At 38.0% G+C, this 19,500-nt stretch overlaps 1 protein-coding gene across 3 annotated transcripts in view; it reads left to right on the forward strand.

Annotated features, from left to right (window-relative positions):
* Window positions 1–19,500, forward strand: part of TECPR2 (tectonin beta-propeller repeat containing 2) — a 44,574-nt gene that overhangs the window by 19,201 nt on the left and 5,873 nt on the right. For all 3 annotated transcript variants that reach the window (XR_010989957.1, XM_068160147.1, XM_068160148.1), the window contains 5 exons: window positions 1,134–1,275; window positions 2,551–2,791; window positions 3,892–3,981; window positions 4,800–5,033; window positions 8,640–8,788. Coding sequence is in view for 2 of the 3 variants with exons in the window: in XM_068160147.1 (XP_068016248.1) it covers window positions 1,134–1,275; window positions 2,551–2,791; window positions 3,892–3,981; window positions 4,800–5,033; window positions 8,640–8,788 (856 nt within the window). In the remaining variant the exon portion in view is untranslated. The remainder of the gene's footprint in view (window positions 1–1,133; window positions 1,276–2,550; window positions 2,792–3,891; window positions 3,982–4,799; window positions 5,034–8,639; window positions 8,789–19,500) is intronic.

The following is a 19,500-nucleotide window of genomic DNA, read 5'->3' on the forward strand; positions in this document are numbered from 1 at the left end:
TTCTTTAATGTGTTCCATAATGGCTTTAATGAGCTCTCCACATAGTTGAGTGCTTTTTAAATGAGATTAAATGTTGGTATTTTCTTGGTCATTCACACAGCTGAATAATACTTTTCCACTTCCCAGTCACAGATTTTTATAAATATACTGTGTAATTGCTGCTTAGTTTATAGTTAATACTATGCTTCTGAGAGTTACTATGTGAGAAAGTTAAAAGCACCGAGCGTTTACTGCTGGCTTTGAGAGTCTAGAATATAGTCTCCTGTGACAGTAGCCTGAAGCAAGTATGGGGAGAAACTCCTGTTCATGTTGTCAGATGACTTTGTCTTCAACTGAATACCCTGTTGTGAAGCTTTAAGTTGTGTTACCTCTCAGCCTGATGTTTGACTCATGGAAAGTCTAAGGAAGTATTTGTTGTATTATTCAAATCTGAAATTTGCATTTACTTTAATTATTTCATTCATTGAAAATACCTACTTGACTTATGCCTTAGGTACACCTAATGTTCTTGGGCTTTGCATTAAAATTGCAGAAAGCAATCTGTGTTTGTTCTGAAATTGGTTCTCTGAAAGAAAGTTTCTCTGAAAGAAATAGCATTGTTTTCTACCTTTTAAATGCCTGGTACTATCACCCAATCCTCTTGACTTTCTGAGTTTGCAAATTGTTTGCCTAAGTAAACAGGAAACTTACAGCCCTAAACCCAACATTTATCTTTGCTATATATTAGTATGTTTTTTCTATTTATGGTCCCTGAATGAGTTGTATTGTTTTTAGAATCAGGCAAGGGAGTTAGATGAGAAACATTTATGAAGCTGCTTTATCAAAAACTTAAAGGACGTGGTTTTTCATTATTTACTGAACAAATTAAGTTTTGGCTATGTTTATTGTTACATATTCAAGTTTCAAATCTCTAGTTGTCTTTGGAGAACTCATTTTTTGTTGAATTATTTTTACTTACACAAACTCAGAAACTTTCATTTATTGAGTATGAAAATTTTAAATCAAAGTGGTTTTGAGCTTGGCCACGCTGAGTTTGATCATTTGAAACTGCTGTCAGCATTGTAAGATCTTCATTAAAATAACCATAAATTTGAAGTAAGATTTTTAATTTTCTTAGTTATTTGCATTTGCAGTGAAATGCAAGCTTTGGAACCAGTGTGCATAACCCTTGGAGATCAGCAGACATTATGGGCTTTGGATATCCATGGAAATCTGTGGTTCAGAACTGGTATAGTTTCTAAGAAACCACAAGGAGATGATAACCATTGGTGGCAAGTAGGCATTTTTTAATTCTGCTTTCAGTTTAGTCTTTTAGCCTGGGTTTATTGTGTGTATTGTCTTCCCATGATGTTCTAAGATAGAAGTCAATTAATTGTTTGGTGTATTACAGCACTCTTTATTCAATATATTGAAACTGTAGCATGGCTGTGGCTGAAATCCTGTTTTGTGTTTGCTAGAAAAAGGGAAAAAAAAATATCCTATGGTCATCCAGATCAGCATCACAGCAGTTTTCAAGAATAAAAGAAATGCTCTACCAGACTGTATCCTAGCAGTAGCAACAGGACATGCTCTTTAGGCAAATTGGTCAAATGTAGCTGCTGAATGCAGTCCCTCTTTTGTCTTCCAGTACCTTTTCCTTATCTAGATGAAATAAATAAAAGTGTTTTTACAAGGTTACTTACTACATGTTTCTCCATTCAGTGGAGGTTTCTTTGAGATATGTGGGGCTGCTTGCTTCATTCAGTCTCACATCATACGAGTAAAAACAACTGAGTTACTGCAAGAAGTCCCTGATATAGACTGAAATTCCCAACTGTTTTCCCATCTTTTATTGTTTTCCCTAGGGACAGAAGAGGGAAAAGGGAGTATCAAAACAGTTGCACAAAAAAAATCTGTCTGCATGGCTATCCAAGTTAAAAGAATTTCAGTTCACATGCATGTATAATGTGTTCTTGCATGTGGGTGTTGTGAATAGCTTGGCTTTGAGGTTATTGGCAAATTGCTCTTACTGTGCTTCAAGCATTTCCATAGCTTCTAGGAGTACACCAGAGTGTTGCCAACCTAGTTGTCTGTGACAGAACTTGCGTAGTTGCCTGCTTAGACTCCCTTGAGCTTGCTGAATTAAAATGCCCATGACTTTGTTGTGAAGGACTATTATCAGTTTTTGCTATGTGATTTAAATTGCTATGCTGTGCAGGTTTCTTACTTTGGGAAACTGAAATTTCATCTTAGTTTGCAGAGCTCAAAATGTTTTTAGGGGGAGAAGAGAGATGTCATGCCAAAACAAAGTGCTTTCTTAAAATGCATAATTCAAAGTATATTGTTGGATAGGGGAGGGACTTGCAAGCTGCTGGTTGATACTGCTTCTGGTTTGTTAGGAAGATTTATTCAAAACATACTGTTTCTGTTTTTCCCATCCTGCACTTTGAAGGTTGATAAACTCTTGTGAAGGTAGCTAAAGTCTTGGTAGATTTCCTGTAAATACAACATGAACACCAAAAGCATAACTAATTATCAAGAACTCTTGTTTGTTTTTTTCCCCCCACCCAGGTAAGCATCACTGATTATGTAGTGTTTGACCAATGCAGCTTATTCCAGACAATAATCCAAGCAACTCATACAGTGGCAACAGCAGCTCAGGCACCTGTGGAGAAGGTGGCTGATAAACTTCGAATGGCATTTTGGTCACAGCAGCTTCAGTGTCAACCCAGCCTCCTTGGGGTTAATAGCAGTGGTGTCTGGATCTCTTCAGGCAAAAATGACTTCCATGTGGCAAAGGGAAACTTAATAGGTTGGTGTGTTTTTATATCTTATATTTTTAAGTTAAGAAAAATAAATGGCAGAAAGTAACTTAACTGTGATTCTGTCAGCACAAAATTATCCATGGTGAGTCAGGGCAGCTTTAATAAACAATTACATGTTTAAAGCTAAATGAAATGATGCCTTGGCATTTTGTCTTACATACTTTCCCATTTAAAGGGAAATATTTTTCATGGAAAATTCTGTGTCCATAAGTGAGCTGTGCACTTCTTGTACCTACACTTGTGTCATCTCTGGCATGAGAAGACAGTCTTAAGCTTTTGTACTTGTTACAGGTAGCACAGTGGAGTCATGTTCACGATGGGTATGACTGTGCAAAACAGTTACAGTTTTACGGTGATAACAGAGAAATTGCTTGCTTTGTTTGTACTGCTAGATTTCTCAGAATAAGATTCTGATTAGTGCATTGATCAGGCATTAAGAGTAGCATTAGAATGTTGTTTAAAATCTGGTACCAAACTGATCTCCTGATTCACAGGTTCAGAGATTGCACTGGGTTGGAAAGGACCCGCAATGGTCATCTCATCTAAATTCCCTGCAGGCAGCTGGGATACCTCCAACTAGATCAGGCTGCGAGATACGTGAAGTCTGATCTTGAATGTCTCCAGGGATGGGGCCTCAACCACATCCCTGGGCAATGTGTTCCAGTATTTTACTACTCTGTTTATAAAGAACTTCCTCCTTATGTTCAACCTAAATCTACCCTGCTCTAGTTTAAAACCATTGCCCCTTGTCCTGTTGCTTCAAGCTCTTCTTACAGGCCCCCTTCAGATACTGAAACACAGTTATGAGGTCATTGAAATGCATTTAGGTGATGATGACCATTGATCTCCTTTCTTCTGTTCTGCATTTCTACTTTTCTGTGTGCATACATAAGTGCCAGGAGGACAATTTCTCCACTTTTTCACTTTCCAACAGTTTCTTGAAACATTTACATAGAAAATCTTTGCTAGATGATATGTAATGAATGATTTCAATAGAATGTCTTTAAAATTGTAGCATTTTAAATCATAACAAATTGTAATAGAAAATTGAATCTCCTGCTAATACCACTCAGTTTTTTCTTTAAAGGCACTTACTGGAATACTGTTGTGCCTCGTGGTACTGCTTCTGCCACAAAATGGATTTTTGTTTTGGCTTCCACAGCTCCATCTAAAGAAGGTTAGTGAATCAACGATGCAAGCATGTAAGATCTGATTTTTTTTTTTTTAAATAGAGTGGAATTAATGATGTAAGTAATTAAATGTCCTGAATTACTTAATATTTTGGGTCACTCTTCTTTAGCAGGAATCTAAAATATTTGAAGTAAGGTGGCAATATCTCTGTAAAATTACTGGAGATTAAAAAACAAAACACAAGCATATCATGCATTCTGCCACCTTTGATTGAATGGTGTGCAACAGAGGGACACGTAGTCTTTTAGGTGCAGTAGCCCCTAAATGCTGCAGCGTGAGTGGCCAAAGTTTGTAATATGAAATCTTGGAGGACACTTTGCTGGAAGGCCTATACTGACCAAGTACTTCTCTTGTCAGTGCAGCTGCTGCAGCAGAATTGCACATATTATCCCTAAAAGTGTGAGCATGGTAGGGAATTCAACTGTTGGTTATAATAGTTAGCTATTGCATTATCAAAGTATTCTGGCTTTATTGGCAACATGTGAGATTTAGAGCCATTTTTTGAAGGCAAATGTCAAGAATAAAGAAAAGCAAAAGAATAAAGGGAAGTGATAGTGCGTGGTTATGTGTGTATTTTCTCTATTGGTTTTTTCAAATGAGTTTGAGAAAGGGAGTGCTGAGGTGCCTAAATAAGAGCATAGGATATGTACTTATACTTCAAAATCTTGCTCTATAAACATAGCCAAGAAGCTTTGATTTTTTACTTCAGGTATACTGACTGTTTTCTTTCAGAAGTAGTAGATGTATAAGCTTTCTCAGAATGGATTAGGAATTATTTCAGTAACAGAAATGTCCTTTCCTTAGGAAGCTTTCTGTGGCTGTGCCAAAGCAACAAGGATCTGTTTTGTGTCAGTGATCAGAATCCTCAGTTTCATCCTTCTACGGTACAGCTGCCACCAGAGGCTGAAATGGTGCACTACTCTGCTTGCCAAGATGCCATCTGGGGCTTGGATAGTCATGGGCAGGTATTTATTAGAACGCTTTCATCCAGCTGTCCAACTGGGATGCACTGGACAAAACTGGATCTCTCTCAACTAGGTATGTAATTTTTATTGACTAGACTGTCTCTAAACTCTCTTAGCAAACAGCCAATATTTTCCTTCAGAAGTGTCTTTTGGTTTACTTACACGGAATATTACATTTACTGGGTTACCTAAATAAACACAGTGAAATTACAATAATGGGCCTCACAGCCCATCAGGAACAACTGTGGCTTTCAAATAACATTTCATTTAACTTTTGCTGGAGAGCAATGTTCACTGTTTGCAGGATACTTTATATGTGTATGTGCTGCTAACAGTTTTTCAGTCTGAGACAACTCAAGAGTTACACAGTACCATGCAGGTATATCAATAGATTTAACAAGTCTAGTTCTTGTACTACAGTGTAACTATAATTGTGTGGTCCTGGGAAGTTCCATGCACAAGGCCCTGAATTTTGTGGTTAATTGTATTATTAACAGAGTGACCAAAGTTGCATTAGGATCCTGTCAAGGAAAAATAACGCTTCAAGAATTGCAGCATCTGTAAGCGATGCAGCTGGTAATACTTATCTTCATATTTATACTGATCTAATGATTCAGCACAATATTAAGAACGTGCTGCTGCTTAATTGCTCTTTTTATTTGTTTAGATATAAAACCAAGGTTATGGACCACGTTTTGATCATTTAAATATCCTCCCAGTTTGGCTGTGGGGTAATGAAGCCAGCTTCATGTATTGTATGATGTCAGATTCATCAATAGTATTCCAATATGATTGATTAGTCTGACTGTTAGAACATTCTTATCTTCATGCTAATCTGCATTCCTATTTCAAGAGAAAATGAAGGAAATTTGGACTGTGCACCATTCTCACACCATTTTAAAGATAATTCAAAAGTCTTGCAGTTTTCCCAGTGTTCGTTACCAGTCTGAGAACAGAAAAGCAATTTTAACTGCAGGGTTCAGGAAAGGCACACAGCTGTCAGACTTCAAGCTTTGTGTACAGTTTTAGTATACAATTCTTAATACTTCATGGAAGTTTTTAAAAATACATCTTTTTTTAATTAATTTGTTTGCCAGTTATACATCAAGTTTCCCACACCTTATGAGTTGTTTCCAAATCAACTAAAATGTTCTGCAGTTTAAGCACTGCTCAATGCCTTTTACCTTCACTGACCTACAAGATAGGCTTGTCCACACTAAGATAGGCTTACCCCCACTCTCCTTATGTTGCTTAGTAGAGTTTCAAATGTTTCTCATGATGCCATTGCTTTCCAGCAGTTTAGATACTGTTTAACTGAAGTAATAAGTAACCTCTTTTTATTGTCTGAAAACCTCAATGCATACATAAAACAGATCAGTGTAATTGATGCTAGGTGACTATAACACCTAGCTTGTCAGCTTCAGTAGTTCAGAAGTTCAACCTTTGCATTCAGCTGTTCCTGTTAGCTTTGTGTCACACTGTGGTGGGATTGCAGAAATCTGGGGCCTGGAAATACTTCAGACAGGACACTTTACCTGTTACTGTGAATTAATAGTAAAGTGTGAAAATGTTTTTGCTGTTTTTCCTCCATTTAAGTATATATATATGGTAGACTGTAGTAGGTTGAAAGAGCTTTTAATTTCTCTAATTGAGATGAAGAATTGGAGAAGTATTGTTACTGTTCAAGTGTATGTTTAAATTTACTCCTGAATCATTAGGACCGTAGTTAGAGGAGGAGAGGGAAAACAAGTTGCTATGAAATGTTGGTAAGAATTCTGTATGGAAGGGGTGGCATTGCCAACATTAATCCTGAAATATTAATATTATGTAGGTGGTATCTTCCTCTTGCCTTTATACCCTGTAGTGGGAGTAGTATGTAGCAAATTATTTTGATTAGGATTTCAATGTCAGTGTAAAAAATTCTAAATGCAATAGGATGACCTTGAAGTTCCAGGAGTAAACAATGTCTCTGAATCATGCTACTTTCTCTAAACAGTCAATGAATGTGGTTGGCATGACCTCCTAAAATAAAAACAGTAAGGGGGAGGATGGAGAAACCCTAAAACATTTACATAAGAGCTGCGGTTTTGAATATCAAGTTGTACGGTAGACATAAATAATGTCAGCCATGCCAAGTGGGTGATATGTGATTCCATCTTTGAATGCTCTGATGCTTGTTTGTATCAGAACATTTCAACAGCTGAGACCTCATGTGACAAAGCCATTACTTGGAGTCCAACATATGTTGGAAGGACTAATAAGGTTTTAAGTAAGATTTTGACTTTGTAGCTGAATGTCAATCCCCTGCCTGCAGAGGAAGGTTGTTCCCAAGTGGTAGAAGTTTTTGTGTATAGTTTTGTCATTTGTTGTTAATATGAAGCTATCTGATTAGAGGAAACTTCAGGCTGAGAATAATTTGAATTTCTGTGATTCAGGAAGCTAAATATTGCCTTAATGAGAAGATCTGTTTACTATTGCTGATAAGTAAAAAATCATGTAGTACTGTTGTTTCCCCTTCTTTCCCCCAGCAATGCTTTAAATTTGCACTCACTGGGATAAAATTGCCTTCCCCCTCTTTAAGAAATTCTTTATCTGATGAACTTTACAAGGGTTTGTTGCCAGATTTCACATCACTGAAGAGAGAACTCTTACCAAGAATGGGGTATCCCAAGCAGCACTGGCATGTTCAATCATCCAGCAGGGCCTATTTTTAGAGTCTTCAGTTTGGAGTCTGACCAGAGCATTCTTCCTGTAGTATATCTGTAGTGACTGGGTCCCTCTTTCTGCAGAATGTGTTTTCCATTACTTGTCCTGACACTGGGAGGGGGAAAAAAAATAAAATCATATGTTACATGTATTGCATCACATGGCTATTTTAAAATGAATGTGAAAGAGTAAGAGTTCCAGCTGACAGCTAGCGTTCTTTTTAATCTAAAATATCAGATGTGCTTCTCTAATAACTTTGTGAACTTTTAATAGCAAGATGGATGGGTGTGATTTGGTATGCAAAAACCCCTCAGCCCCAAAATTCCAAAACATACCTATTTGCAGCTTTGTTTTCGTTGTGCTGACTTACACAGGGTTAAATATTGATGCATTTCTGAAGTAGGTGCAATGAATGCATACACTGTTGAATGTAAATCCATTGAAAATCAGCTCCTTTTTGCTCAGATATGATACTGGTATATTAACAGTGAAGTGCATAATGCATATGCTCTTTAAAAATAAAAGTGCTGATAGTATTGGGAATGTTCTTTTCTGAATGTATTAGCAGATCAACACCTTCTAGAAGGCTACAAGCGTGGCCAGCTACAGCAAAAAGTTCACATTAGGTCATGTGAAAGTTTGTCTAGGCACTGGCAGCATTTGTTACGGAATGTTTCCCTGCTTGAATTCAGTTATCTTAATGGTATATTTTTAGTGGGGTTTAGAAGTTGTATTATCCCATGAATAAAACATTTGTTTTCAGATTTAAAAGAGAAGTACCTGACATATACTATCTGTTGGTTGTATTCTTTGAATCCAGTGTTTTCTCTCACAAGTTAAGTATTAACTTCTATTAATTTTTGTGTCACTGTGTTTAAAACTGGTTTAATACAATCAAGTTTAAATGAAAGTTCTCATTATTAACTGAATTTGAAAGGAAAATGCCAGGTTGCCAATAGTCTCTTTGTATTAGGTGCTGTTAAACTGATCAGCTTGACCTGTGGAAATCAGCATGTTTGGGCTTGTGACAGCAGTGGTGGCATTTATTTCCGTGTGGGAACTCAGCCTCTTAACCCAAGTTTGATGCTTCCTGCGTGGATAATGATTGAGCCACCTATACAGGTAATATGTTGATTACAATTTTTGTAACTCAGTGGTTTAGCTCTGTGCATTTACAAAAGAATTTTAACACTCATGAAAACAGTAGAGCCAGACTTTAAATGTGAAGCTTAAAACTTTGTCCCACATTTGAATTCTACAGGAAAAAAAACAAGGAAAAAAGGGAAAAGAAAACCCCACAGAGTCTGTATAACATACTCTGAATATGCTACCTTATCACCATAAGTCAACCCAAATTCATCTAACCCTTGCAAATAACTTCTTTTTTTTTTTTAAGTAGAGATTTTTGGTTTCCTTTCTATCCTCAATGAAGGTTTACTGTTTTTGTAGCGCAGCAGATTTATGGACACATAGTAAAATGCAGCCTTGAACCATATACTGAATACTTGCTGTGTGCTAGCCAAGTGGTTGAACTGGACAAAGGCACAAAGCAGGGGGTGTGGGAAGGCTCAGCTGAAGTGCATGGTGCTGAAGTGCGTGCCTCCTTCTTTCTTTATCCTCACCTTTGTGAGTTTAGGATGCTTGCCAGAGTGCTGTGCCTAGATTTAGGGAGTGTCCTTATCATCCAGTTATTAATAAGCATGCAGTGCAATTACAGCTCTTCTCTCTTGTTCCCAAAATGGGCAAACTTTGTATGATTTCTGCCTGCCAGCTGGGAGGATCACAATGGAAAGGAGCCTCCTAAAGTACCCTGGGAACCTCTTTTCTGAATATAGAGAAAGGATAAAAGAGGTTTCTCCAGTGTCTGCTTTCTCTTTTAATCTCTTCTTAAACCTCAATGCTTGCTTTCATTGCTGCTCTAATATTTTGCAAGTTAAAGTATGAAATGGGAATTTTTTTCTGTGTCATGGATTGGGACTCCTGTAATGGAGCAGGCTTCTGACTACTGGTTTCATTCTTTGCTCCTTGGCATGACATCACTTAACTGCTGATCTAGCATAGTAGCATGGGATGTGTTTGCATATTTGATTTACATTTTAGAGTGTTACAGAATTTCTCTTGAAGATTTTGTAATGTGTGGTACTTTTGAAATGCCATATTAAGAAACAAAAGTAAATCTGTGTCAGTGGAGTTGCAATAGTTTGTTTGTTTTTTACGTCATCACCTCAACATGAGGAAGAATTTCTTTACTGTACGAGTCACAGAGCACTGGAACAGGCTGCCCAGAGGGGTTGTGGAGTTTCCTTCTCTGGAGTCTTCCAAGACCCTTCTGGATGTATTCCTCTGCAACCTATGCTAGATTCTGTGGTCCTACTCTAGCAGGGGGATTGGACTGGATGATCTCCAGAGGTCTTTTCCAATCCCTGACATCCTGTGTGTGATCATTCATCTTTAGTTCTGCTTATCTCCTATCAGCTGCTTACTATGTGATTCTCAGGGTGTAACAGCAAAGAGCAGGGCAACAGGGAAACGAAACTGCGTATTTGCATCCCATCAGTTAACAACAGTGCTGGTTAGACTTCTGTGCTGTGAATGTGATCAGTCAGGCCTGGAGAAATGGCACCTTGTTGTGCAGAGTAGCATAACAGACATAGAAAAGTTCCTGTGTCGCTTTGTTCAAAGGCTGGATTACACTATTCATTCTTTGTGCGTGGCAAGTGGGGCTTTCTGACGTAACCTCTAAGAGGCAATTTTTTTTCCTGGTAAGAGACAGTAGGGCAGCGGGAAGAGGAGACAGGGTATCAGTGATAATGTCTTCCATAAGGGTAGCAGTCTTAAAAAATGGAGAAAGCATCTTCTAGAATGTGTTCCACTTAAACTGAGTTGGCCAAGAGACAGAGAATTAAACTTGTATAGTATCTTCTTACCAAGGATTTGTTTATCCAGGGAAATAATATCCCCAAAATCTGCTTCCCTACACTGATACTATTTAGTCTGTACTAAGTGCATGCTCTACTCCTCCACTGAAATAGATTCAGCTACTCAGTACATAGGTGTTTACGAGAAATTGCGATTTGCCATGGCCCATTATTTAGCAGTGACTTGCTTATGTAGAAAATTTTTAAGTGGACAAGATTGGAAATCAAGTTATTTCCAACTAGATTATTGAGGAAGCTGGATGATGTCCCCTTCCAAAATGATGACCTTCTGATACCCAAAGCAGTGTCATTCTCTTGCCAGCATTGCAAATTTAGTGAGTCAATGTGAAAGGGCAGAAATTCAAACACTGCTTGCAGAGACAAAAACTCGTGGGTTACATGCTTGTTTGAACATGGTGGAATTGTCCCAAAACAAGTCATTGCAGTACTTGAGAGAGCAGCCATTCATTCTTTTACAAAGGTTTTATGCAAAATTAGAAAATATGTGAACTTCAAAATTATTTCCAAATGCTATCTTAGCATTTGGATAACAGAGACAACATGATGGCTGAAAAGTGGACTATTCTGTGAACAATATTTGCCTCTTAGCAGCACCTTACTGTTATCTATCCATTAATTGACTTTGACATGGTTCATGTTTCATCATTTTATCTTCAGAACAACAAAAAATAGTAAGAAGTGTTTGTGGATAATTTGGTCATTTTTTATTTGAAGAAGGAAATCGAAATTGCCTTTCACTTGCTTTAAGTACAGGAGCATTCTCAAATAACGTAATTTAAAACCAGCTATGGATATGTTATTCCCTGGTAAATGTCAGAGCCAATATGATTTGCTGTATCCCAGATCTCATGACTCATGAACAGCTTGTGAGCAGCTATAGACTCTACTTTTGTGGTGTCGCCTCTCGTTAAAGGAGTGCTGCAGTTGCACAGCACTCATCTTTGCACAACTTCATGGAAGTATTCAGAGACAATAGTTTAGAGGAGCTTTTACTCCTGACAAAAAGCAGTGAATACAATTTTATTTCAGTCTGCACTGTGATGCTGGGGTTTGTGGTTTTGTTGATTTCTGGGTTGGTTGGTTTGTTCTTTTTTAATCTAGACTAAAATCATTCTCATTTGTCACCATTCCCCTTGTAACTCCCTACTGCAGTATTTCTTGAGATGTAAAATAACATCATCTGCCCTCCCTCATTTTTATTTTATCCAACACTTTCAAAGTGGTTGATAACATCATTACAGTATCTTGAGCATAGTAGTTTGTGTGTGGATGTCTTCTATGCTTCATCCATTCTGTTCTGCAGTTTTAGAAGTCAAAATAGTTATGTAGTTGAGTAGCTTTTTGAGAGCTGCTTTAAGGACATTGACAAAGGTGATCAAAATTCTTTGAATAAATTATTTAGTCTAAGAAACAGTGATTTTCATTCTGTTGTTAATACACAGGATGAAACTAGTATCTGCTGCAGCATGTCTCAATATAAAATTTAATGGAATAAAAATTACCAGGAAATATAAGACTATTTATATAGATGCTAGAGTGTGTATTTTTATAAGTGTGTGCATGTACATTTCTGAAGATTTAATGCTTTTCAGATTTCTGGACTAAAGAAGTTATTATTTATAATTATATATATTATATAGTCAATAAGACTAATGTGGGTGATTATGGAGTAGAAGTTGATCAAAGGGTAAAAAGTATTAAATTGCTTTGAAAGGTCCTGAGAAGTTGAACACTTGTTTGAAAAGAATTCTTTCAACGTTCCAGCACTGGTTTTTGGCACCTTCTAAAAAAGATCCAGAGGCAAAATCTGATCTTGAGAAACACTTCCAACAAGTACTACTTAACATAAAAACTGGCCTTAAGAATCACCTTCTGAGATTTACATTAAAGGATCTATCAGATAAGCAGAACTTTATTTAATAGGATTAAAAGAAACAAAGACCAAGATAAGTATTTCTAGTGAGTGATCAATCGTCTATGGATTGTAAACAATCAGCCTTGCTCTAAAAATCTATAAAAACAGTTTATTAATTGCCACTTGTTCAGTTACTTCTCTTTGCTCTTTTGTAACCAAATTCTGTAGAGAAGAGGATTAAAAAAATAGTAATCAGGAGGTCTGTTTAAATACCCTTGTGGCTTGTCTGAACCATGGACTAAAAAGAGCTTATTTGAAGAAGTGTGTACTACTTGGCTACTGTATAAATCTTTCATCAATCCTTTAGTAGTTCCCAGGGTCTCAGCAGAAGAGTACCTCCTAACTTAAGTTTCCTGTAAAGTGATCTCTTGCAGTTATGTGCATGTCATGTAAGAAGAACTTAGGAGAAATTACTCTTTTAACAACCTAGTAATTGTCTCTTTATATTTTAAGATAGATATCATAGGTAAGAGAAGATAGCCTAAACTCTTACTGATTTACAAGCTATTTTTCCTCCTGCACCAAAAAAAAGAGCTGCTCACACTTCAGCTGTCATTCAAAAATTGTTTAAGCTACAAAGCAGATGGTAGTCAAAATATTATTTGAAATTAGGAAATTTCTCTGTAATTCTGCAAGATTAATATATGCTAGATTTAATTTCTTCTCAGTATGATCCTTTCTCTTAAGTTAGGTTCAGTGTAAAGGTTGATTGTGCCTTACAGATGAGTGGTGATGTGTTAGAAATGGTTGTCACGATCTTTAAAGAAAGGAAAGGAAATAAAGTTATGCTTACCTTACAAAATATTTACTGCAAACCTGGAGACTTTCTTCCTCTGCATGTGCCTCACTTTGCATTCTTCTGTAAGGTTGCTATTATTATTAAGGCCAGTTTTGTGTTAAGTGGTACTTACAGGAGGAACTGGTGAGCACTCTTCCAAGACCATGTTTTGCCATTACATCTTTCTATGGTAGGTGCCAAAATCAAAGCTGAAATGTAGGAAGGGTGAAATGATCTTCTAGGATTTGATATATGGAGAGGGTGGGAATTATTTTTTTTCATTGAAAATGCTTTGTAACCTTCACTTTAGAATCATCCATGCTGCTTTTGAATGTACTAGCTGTGGAAAACTAGGTTCTTGAGCATCGCTGTTCAAGCCTGGTTGTTTTTACTAGCATGGACTAGCTTGCATTACCCAGCACAGATATCTTTCTGAGTTGCTATGAGTTCTGTGTTGGAGTACTAAGATGGGATACAGAGGAAGTATCTTTTATTAGAACAGTTCTGTGGGGATTGGAGAGGTAGTATGCTTATTAAATCTTGTGGTTATCAATAGACCAGACTACCTAGTCTGTTGTTCCATATATCTTTATTCATGTGAGCTCTTCTGAAGACATTAATAGGGAGAGGATTTTTCTGGAGGACTGCACTTTTCAAGATGCTGTAGACAAAACCTGTGTTTGGCAGTAGTCAGAGTAACTGTGTTGAGATGGGTTGCACATAACTATACCAGATCAAAGCTCCATCAGCAGTGCATTTTGTTTGGCTGATTTAGAGTACCATCATGTTTAGGTTCAAATATATACTATTTTTAGCAGGTATGCCTTTCTTAAGAAGTAAGTTACATAAAAGGTGCTTTAGATACTGAAAAAAATGCAGTTCCAGCATTTTTGCTAAGGTTGCCTGATTCCATTGCTCATTTCAGTGCTTATTATCTTTTTGTTGCAAGTTAAGAAAACAGCTGTCACTGTATTACTTTGCTGTATTTTTCTGCCTTGGAGTTTTAGCCTTCTGGTACTTGTTTTCAGGCACTGCTATCACTATGTTCAGAAAAGTGTGCCTGTGGCCTGTGACATTAGATAGCTATTATCAGCACCCAGAGGCCTCAGATCACGAAAAGTGCACAAAACAAAATACACCCAGAAAACTGAGGAGGGGATCCTTCCATGTCCTTTTGAAATATGATCTCAAGGTGACCTATTTGCTTTTTGACAGGACTTACTTACACTGAAAACAATAAAATGTGGGAAGTGGGACCTTCTTTTTTTTCCCCGTACTTTTCATTTGTTCGGTACTAGAAACCTCCTCATATCTGCGCTCTTCCAATGTGCCCAAGTATGTTTTTAATTATTTCTCAGAGAAATTAATTTAACATTTGGTTGGGTAAATAAGGTAACTGCAGTTACTGAGTTTTGAGAGGTTTTGAAAATTATTCTATTTAAAAATAAAAATGTAACAGTGTAAAAGTTCTTGAGTAAAGGATTTACCAAGTGTGTGCCTTGGTTTCAGGAGAACTGTTCAGGTGCTTGAAGATAGTGATAGCCGGAAGTATTTAATAAATAGGGATCCTCGAACAGTGATTTTGAGAGATAGCTATAAACTTAAATGTTAGAGGGATTTTTTTGTTTGTTTTCTTTCATTTTCATTAAAACTACATCTGCATTTTCTAAATTCTGGTTGGAGCAGGTTTTATTGCTGTTTTCTTGTGTGACTGAATTACAGCTTGTTTGGGTCCAAAAGCGATGGGGGGGGAGCTGGATCTCATTGACAGGTTTGTAGTTGGGGGTTTAGAATTTGTGAAGTAAATAGGAGGAGCACAGATAGGTGCTAAGCTCAGACTGTATGGTCACTGAAGCGAACCTCAGGGAGCCAGCAAGTCCACACTGAGTAAGGATGTGCCTTTGGATAAGTGGTGGACACATGGGACCCTTCAACCTGAATTAGAAGCCTGGAGGCCCCTAAAATACCCTCTTGGTGTACTACTGTCCCCTTGTTTTATGATAGCACTGTAAGAAGGTGAAGTGCTGACAAATGCTGAATAGTCTGCTCTGTAGGAAGACCCTGTCTACTGAACCTAAGTCTAATGAAGCCTAGAAATGAGCAAAGTGGAAGAATGTGGGCTATGTAATTTGGTAAATGGATCATGTATCTGGGAGGCAATGACCTTACTACTGACCCCTGGAATATGATTGTTTTTATCCAGTAATGTATCACACTGCATAGTTTGAGAGAGTATTTAGTCCAGAACTTTAGCACTGGATGAGTGCTACTAGATGAGTAGTAGTTTTATCCTGAGAGCATTTTCGGTGTTCCTATGGCTTCCAGGATGTATTCTTCATTCTGACAGATCATCACTTTTCAGAATGGGTGTAGCATGTTGTTATTTTGGTTGGTGTTGGGATTTTTTTTGTCCTCTCCCTGAATTCATGTGGTGTTTTTACAGGTGTTTTGTTGTGGTTTTGCTTGGCTTCGGTTTCCTCCAGAGCTATGTAAATTAATACTATCACATAAAGGTTACAGACTTTTTTTTTTCATAAAGTAGTGCAGGAATTAATTTCTGTTACTATCAAAGGCATGTGAGGTTTTCATCACAAACCTGTGAAATAATGTAGGCAAAGCATAAAAAGCACAACAGCAGAAAAAGCAACAGCTTAATAACTGCTTTAAGTTGTCAAAGCAATTGTCAGGCAAGGCTGAAGCTCAAAACGTGTGTTTTTACCTTACAAAAATGCTTTACTTTCCTTGGTAAGAGATTTAAATTTTAAAAACACTTTACTGGCATAGCCTGTGTGAGAGGAGGTTTTACTGATGCTCATTAAAGGTCTGCTTTAAAAAAAAACAAAGCCCCAAAATGCCTTCATTACTCAGAGCTTTGCTTAGACAAGGTTTGTATTACCTAGTGCTAAACTATCTTTCATTGGAAATCCTAGCACATAGTGTTTCCTATGTACATTTCTGTAAAAACTTAGCTGTTCTTTCCTGATAGCTCAGTTTTCCAGTGCATTATTAAAAATACTTGTGGTAATTACAGACATCTTATAATCTCCTACACTACTTTTTATGATATGAAGTATAAGGCAGTGTGGCCAGAATACAGTTGGGCAAACCTGGGTAAGGGTGTAGTTTGTATGATTTTTAAACTGATTGCATTAAGTTGTTTTTCAAATTACTTGTAAGGAACAGTTGTACTAAATATTTTAAGAGTGTTTTATGGTTCTGTTGAACTTTGTTGTGTTGAATAGTCACATAGGTTTGGTATGGCCTTTTCTAGGATTTTATGTCATAGAAATCCCTTGAAATAAACCATATAGAGTTGATAAAGGAGAGGTCAAGGAGTTCACTCCTTGGTTTTGCCTTTTTTCCCTGACTCTGCTAGCTGTAGATTGGAGGTTCCCAACTGAGGCCCTCATCTGTTTATTCACTAAAAAAAGTAAGTGGGAGGAAAGGGTCATGTCGTTATTCTAAGGCTTCTGAGGGAAACAGAACTCCAGTTTTTCAGTCAGTAAACAGTAATCTTTTTCTGACGATTCAGTGACAGCATTACAGGTGAACACAGGGCTTCCAGGAAGACTAAACATAGATTCATTTTTCCTTTCATCTTTCCTTCCCTTATATGCCGTGTTGATATTCCCTGCAGAGAGAAAAAGGGCATTGAATTTAGCAAGATGTTCTTCAAAAGTCTGAATGAAAAACATTCTGTTCAATACTGATGTTATGTTGCTTGTGCTTTCTTGATGTCAATGATTTCCAGCCTTCATTCAAATGGAGTTTAAGTGCCAGGTCCTCCACCTGGGTCACATCAACCCCATGGTAAGCTACAGACCTGGGGATGTGTGATTGGATCTGTGGGTATTGGCTGACAGTCGACTGAATATGAGTCAGTAATGTGTCCAGCTGGCTGAGAAAGCTAATGGCATCCTGGCTTGTGTTAGAAACATGGCCAACAGGGAGGGGATCGCTTCCCTGTACTCAGCACTGATGAAGCCACACCTTGAGTGTTGTGCCCAATTGAGGTGCTGGAGTGTGTTCAGAGAAGGGCAACAAGGCTCATGGAAGGGCCTGGAGCAAATGGCCAGTGAGGAGCGTCTGATGGAGCTGGGGTTGTTTAGTCTGGAGAAGAGGAGGCTGAAGGGAGCTCTCTACAGCTACCTGAAAGGAGGTTGGAGCAAGGAGGGGGCAGCCTCTTCTCCTTGATGGCAAGTGACAGGTCTAGAGGAAATGGTTTCACGCTGTGCCGGGGAGGTTTAGGATGGATGTTAGGAAATATTTCTTCACTGAAAGGGTTATCAAACTTCGGAATGGTCTGCCCAGGGCAGTGGTCGAGTCACTGTCCCTGGAGGTGTATAAGCAGTATGTGGACCTGATGCTTGGGGACATGGTTTAATGTTGACCCTCCAGTGCTGGGTTGAGGGTTGGACTGAATGATCTCTGAGGTCTTTTCCAACCAGATGTATTCTGTGAGTTCATAAAATAATGTGCAAATGGATCTATATTATGGGAGGGTCTCTGTAAGTTGTGTAGTTTGTTACACTAGTTGGGAGGGTCTGGCTGTCGGTTAGCTATGAAAGTAGCTATCTGATAGACAGATAATGGTCAGCAGTATGAGAAGTATCTCTGATCTGACCTTGCAGCCTGGCCTGGATCAGCTGAAAGTCTTTCTGATTTGTCTTTTGGAGGCAAAGAGAACATTTGTGCAGCTGGCATCCACCAACTCATCATAAAAAGGACTGAGTTTGGACAGGCTGAGAATATTATGTTTAGTCTTTCTCATCCTGGATAGTTGCAGCAGAAAAGACATAGTGGATGTCTATAGATACACAGAGTCTGTGCATGTATTGCAGAGTGACATAGAAAATGTTCTGATTCTTTTTTATGTGAGTTACATAGATTATTAAATACTTGAAGCATGCTTATAGTAATAAAAACCTAGTGAAAATGAGGGATATCCCAGATGTTGTCAGTGTGGTTGTTCCAATCTTAGAGGTCTTTTCCAGATGAAACATTTATATGACTCTATGTCAAGAACATACATGATTCTATGTCACTGCAGGGGGAGTGTGTGTGATGTTGGACAAGATTACCTTTGAAGGTCCCTTCCAACCTGATGCAATCTGTAATTTCATTTACCTTGCTGTGGTAGCCATGCGAATACCTTTTTGTTGTTGTTGTAGATGGCTGCTTTCTGGGCAAAAAACTCAGAGGCAAAACCTCTGCAACAGGATCTAGGAATTACATGCACTTGTATCTCAATGTCTTCTCACTGAGTTGTGCCAAAAGCTGCTGTATAAAATCACACCACTAGCTGTCCTGTAACTGTGCCTCATGCCTGTTTCACAGCAGAAGGCTGCAGTGGAAAGGAGGGGGGAGGTCTGTTAAGAGCATTGGATGCTGTCACCAGTGCATTGCCAGGATTTTTTATAATGAGAGTGAGTTTATCAGAAGGAACTAAGTACCCTGAAAAAGGAAGAGAAGTTGAAAGTAGCATACCCAGAGAGGCAGGGAGACTTAAGGAGTAAGGAGGACCTTGCTTAGAAAAACAAAGAACAAAAGGATTTTTTGGTCAAGCTTATGGAGATACTACCCTGAACTTGGTAATTTCAGTTTGTTTCTTAGGTCCAAGGGTGCTGCAGAATAGACATAATTGCTTTGATTATACTTGAACCTGTGGTAGTATCAGAGCATCAAACAACTTTTGCCACTCCTTTGGGGTCTTTTCTCTGCTTTTCTTAGTTTATGCTATGTATAAATCTGTACTAATACACAGGCTTAGATTATAGATGCAAGCACTCAGTCATTGTCTCGGGGAATTGTTGTGCACAAATCCCACCTGTCCAATAGCAAGAGTCACACGAAGCTGTTTGGCACAGATTGTGGAGGACTGTAGTTGGTACGTAAAGTTTGTGTCGGGGAGGAGCATAGGCAGACACACTGGCCATTTGTGGTGTGAAGGAGATGGGGGAAGAGATGACTGTGATAGAACAGCCTTGCTGGGAAAAGGAGATCAGTGGATTGTAATTTATTTTATTTTTTACAAGGACAAAGATCTGTTATGTGCATAGCTCCCTTACTTTAAAATCTGAGACTACATGAATAGAAATACAGAGGGGGATGCAGTGAAGCTGGACAGTAGTGAGGCACATCACTTGACAATGGGGAGGTGAGCAGGATGACATGGGAAAGAATGAGCCAAATTAGCCATAAA

The sequence above is a fragment of the Melanerpes formicivorus genome, unplaced genomic scaffold (assembly GCF_026170545.1).
Source record: "Melanerpes formicivorus ecotype bairdi unplaced genomic scaffold, bMelFor1.0.p_v2 SCAF_48, whole genome shotgun sequence".
NCBI classification, from domain to species: Eukaryota; Metazoa; Chordata; class Aves; order Piciformes; family Picidae; genus Melanerpes; species Melanerpes formicivorus.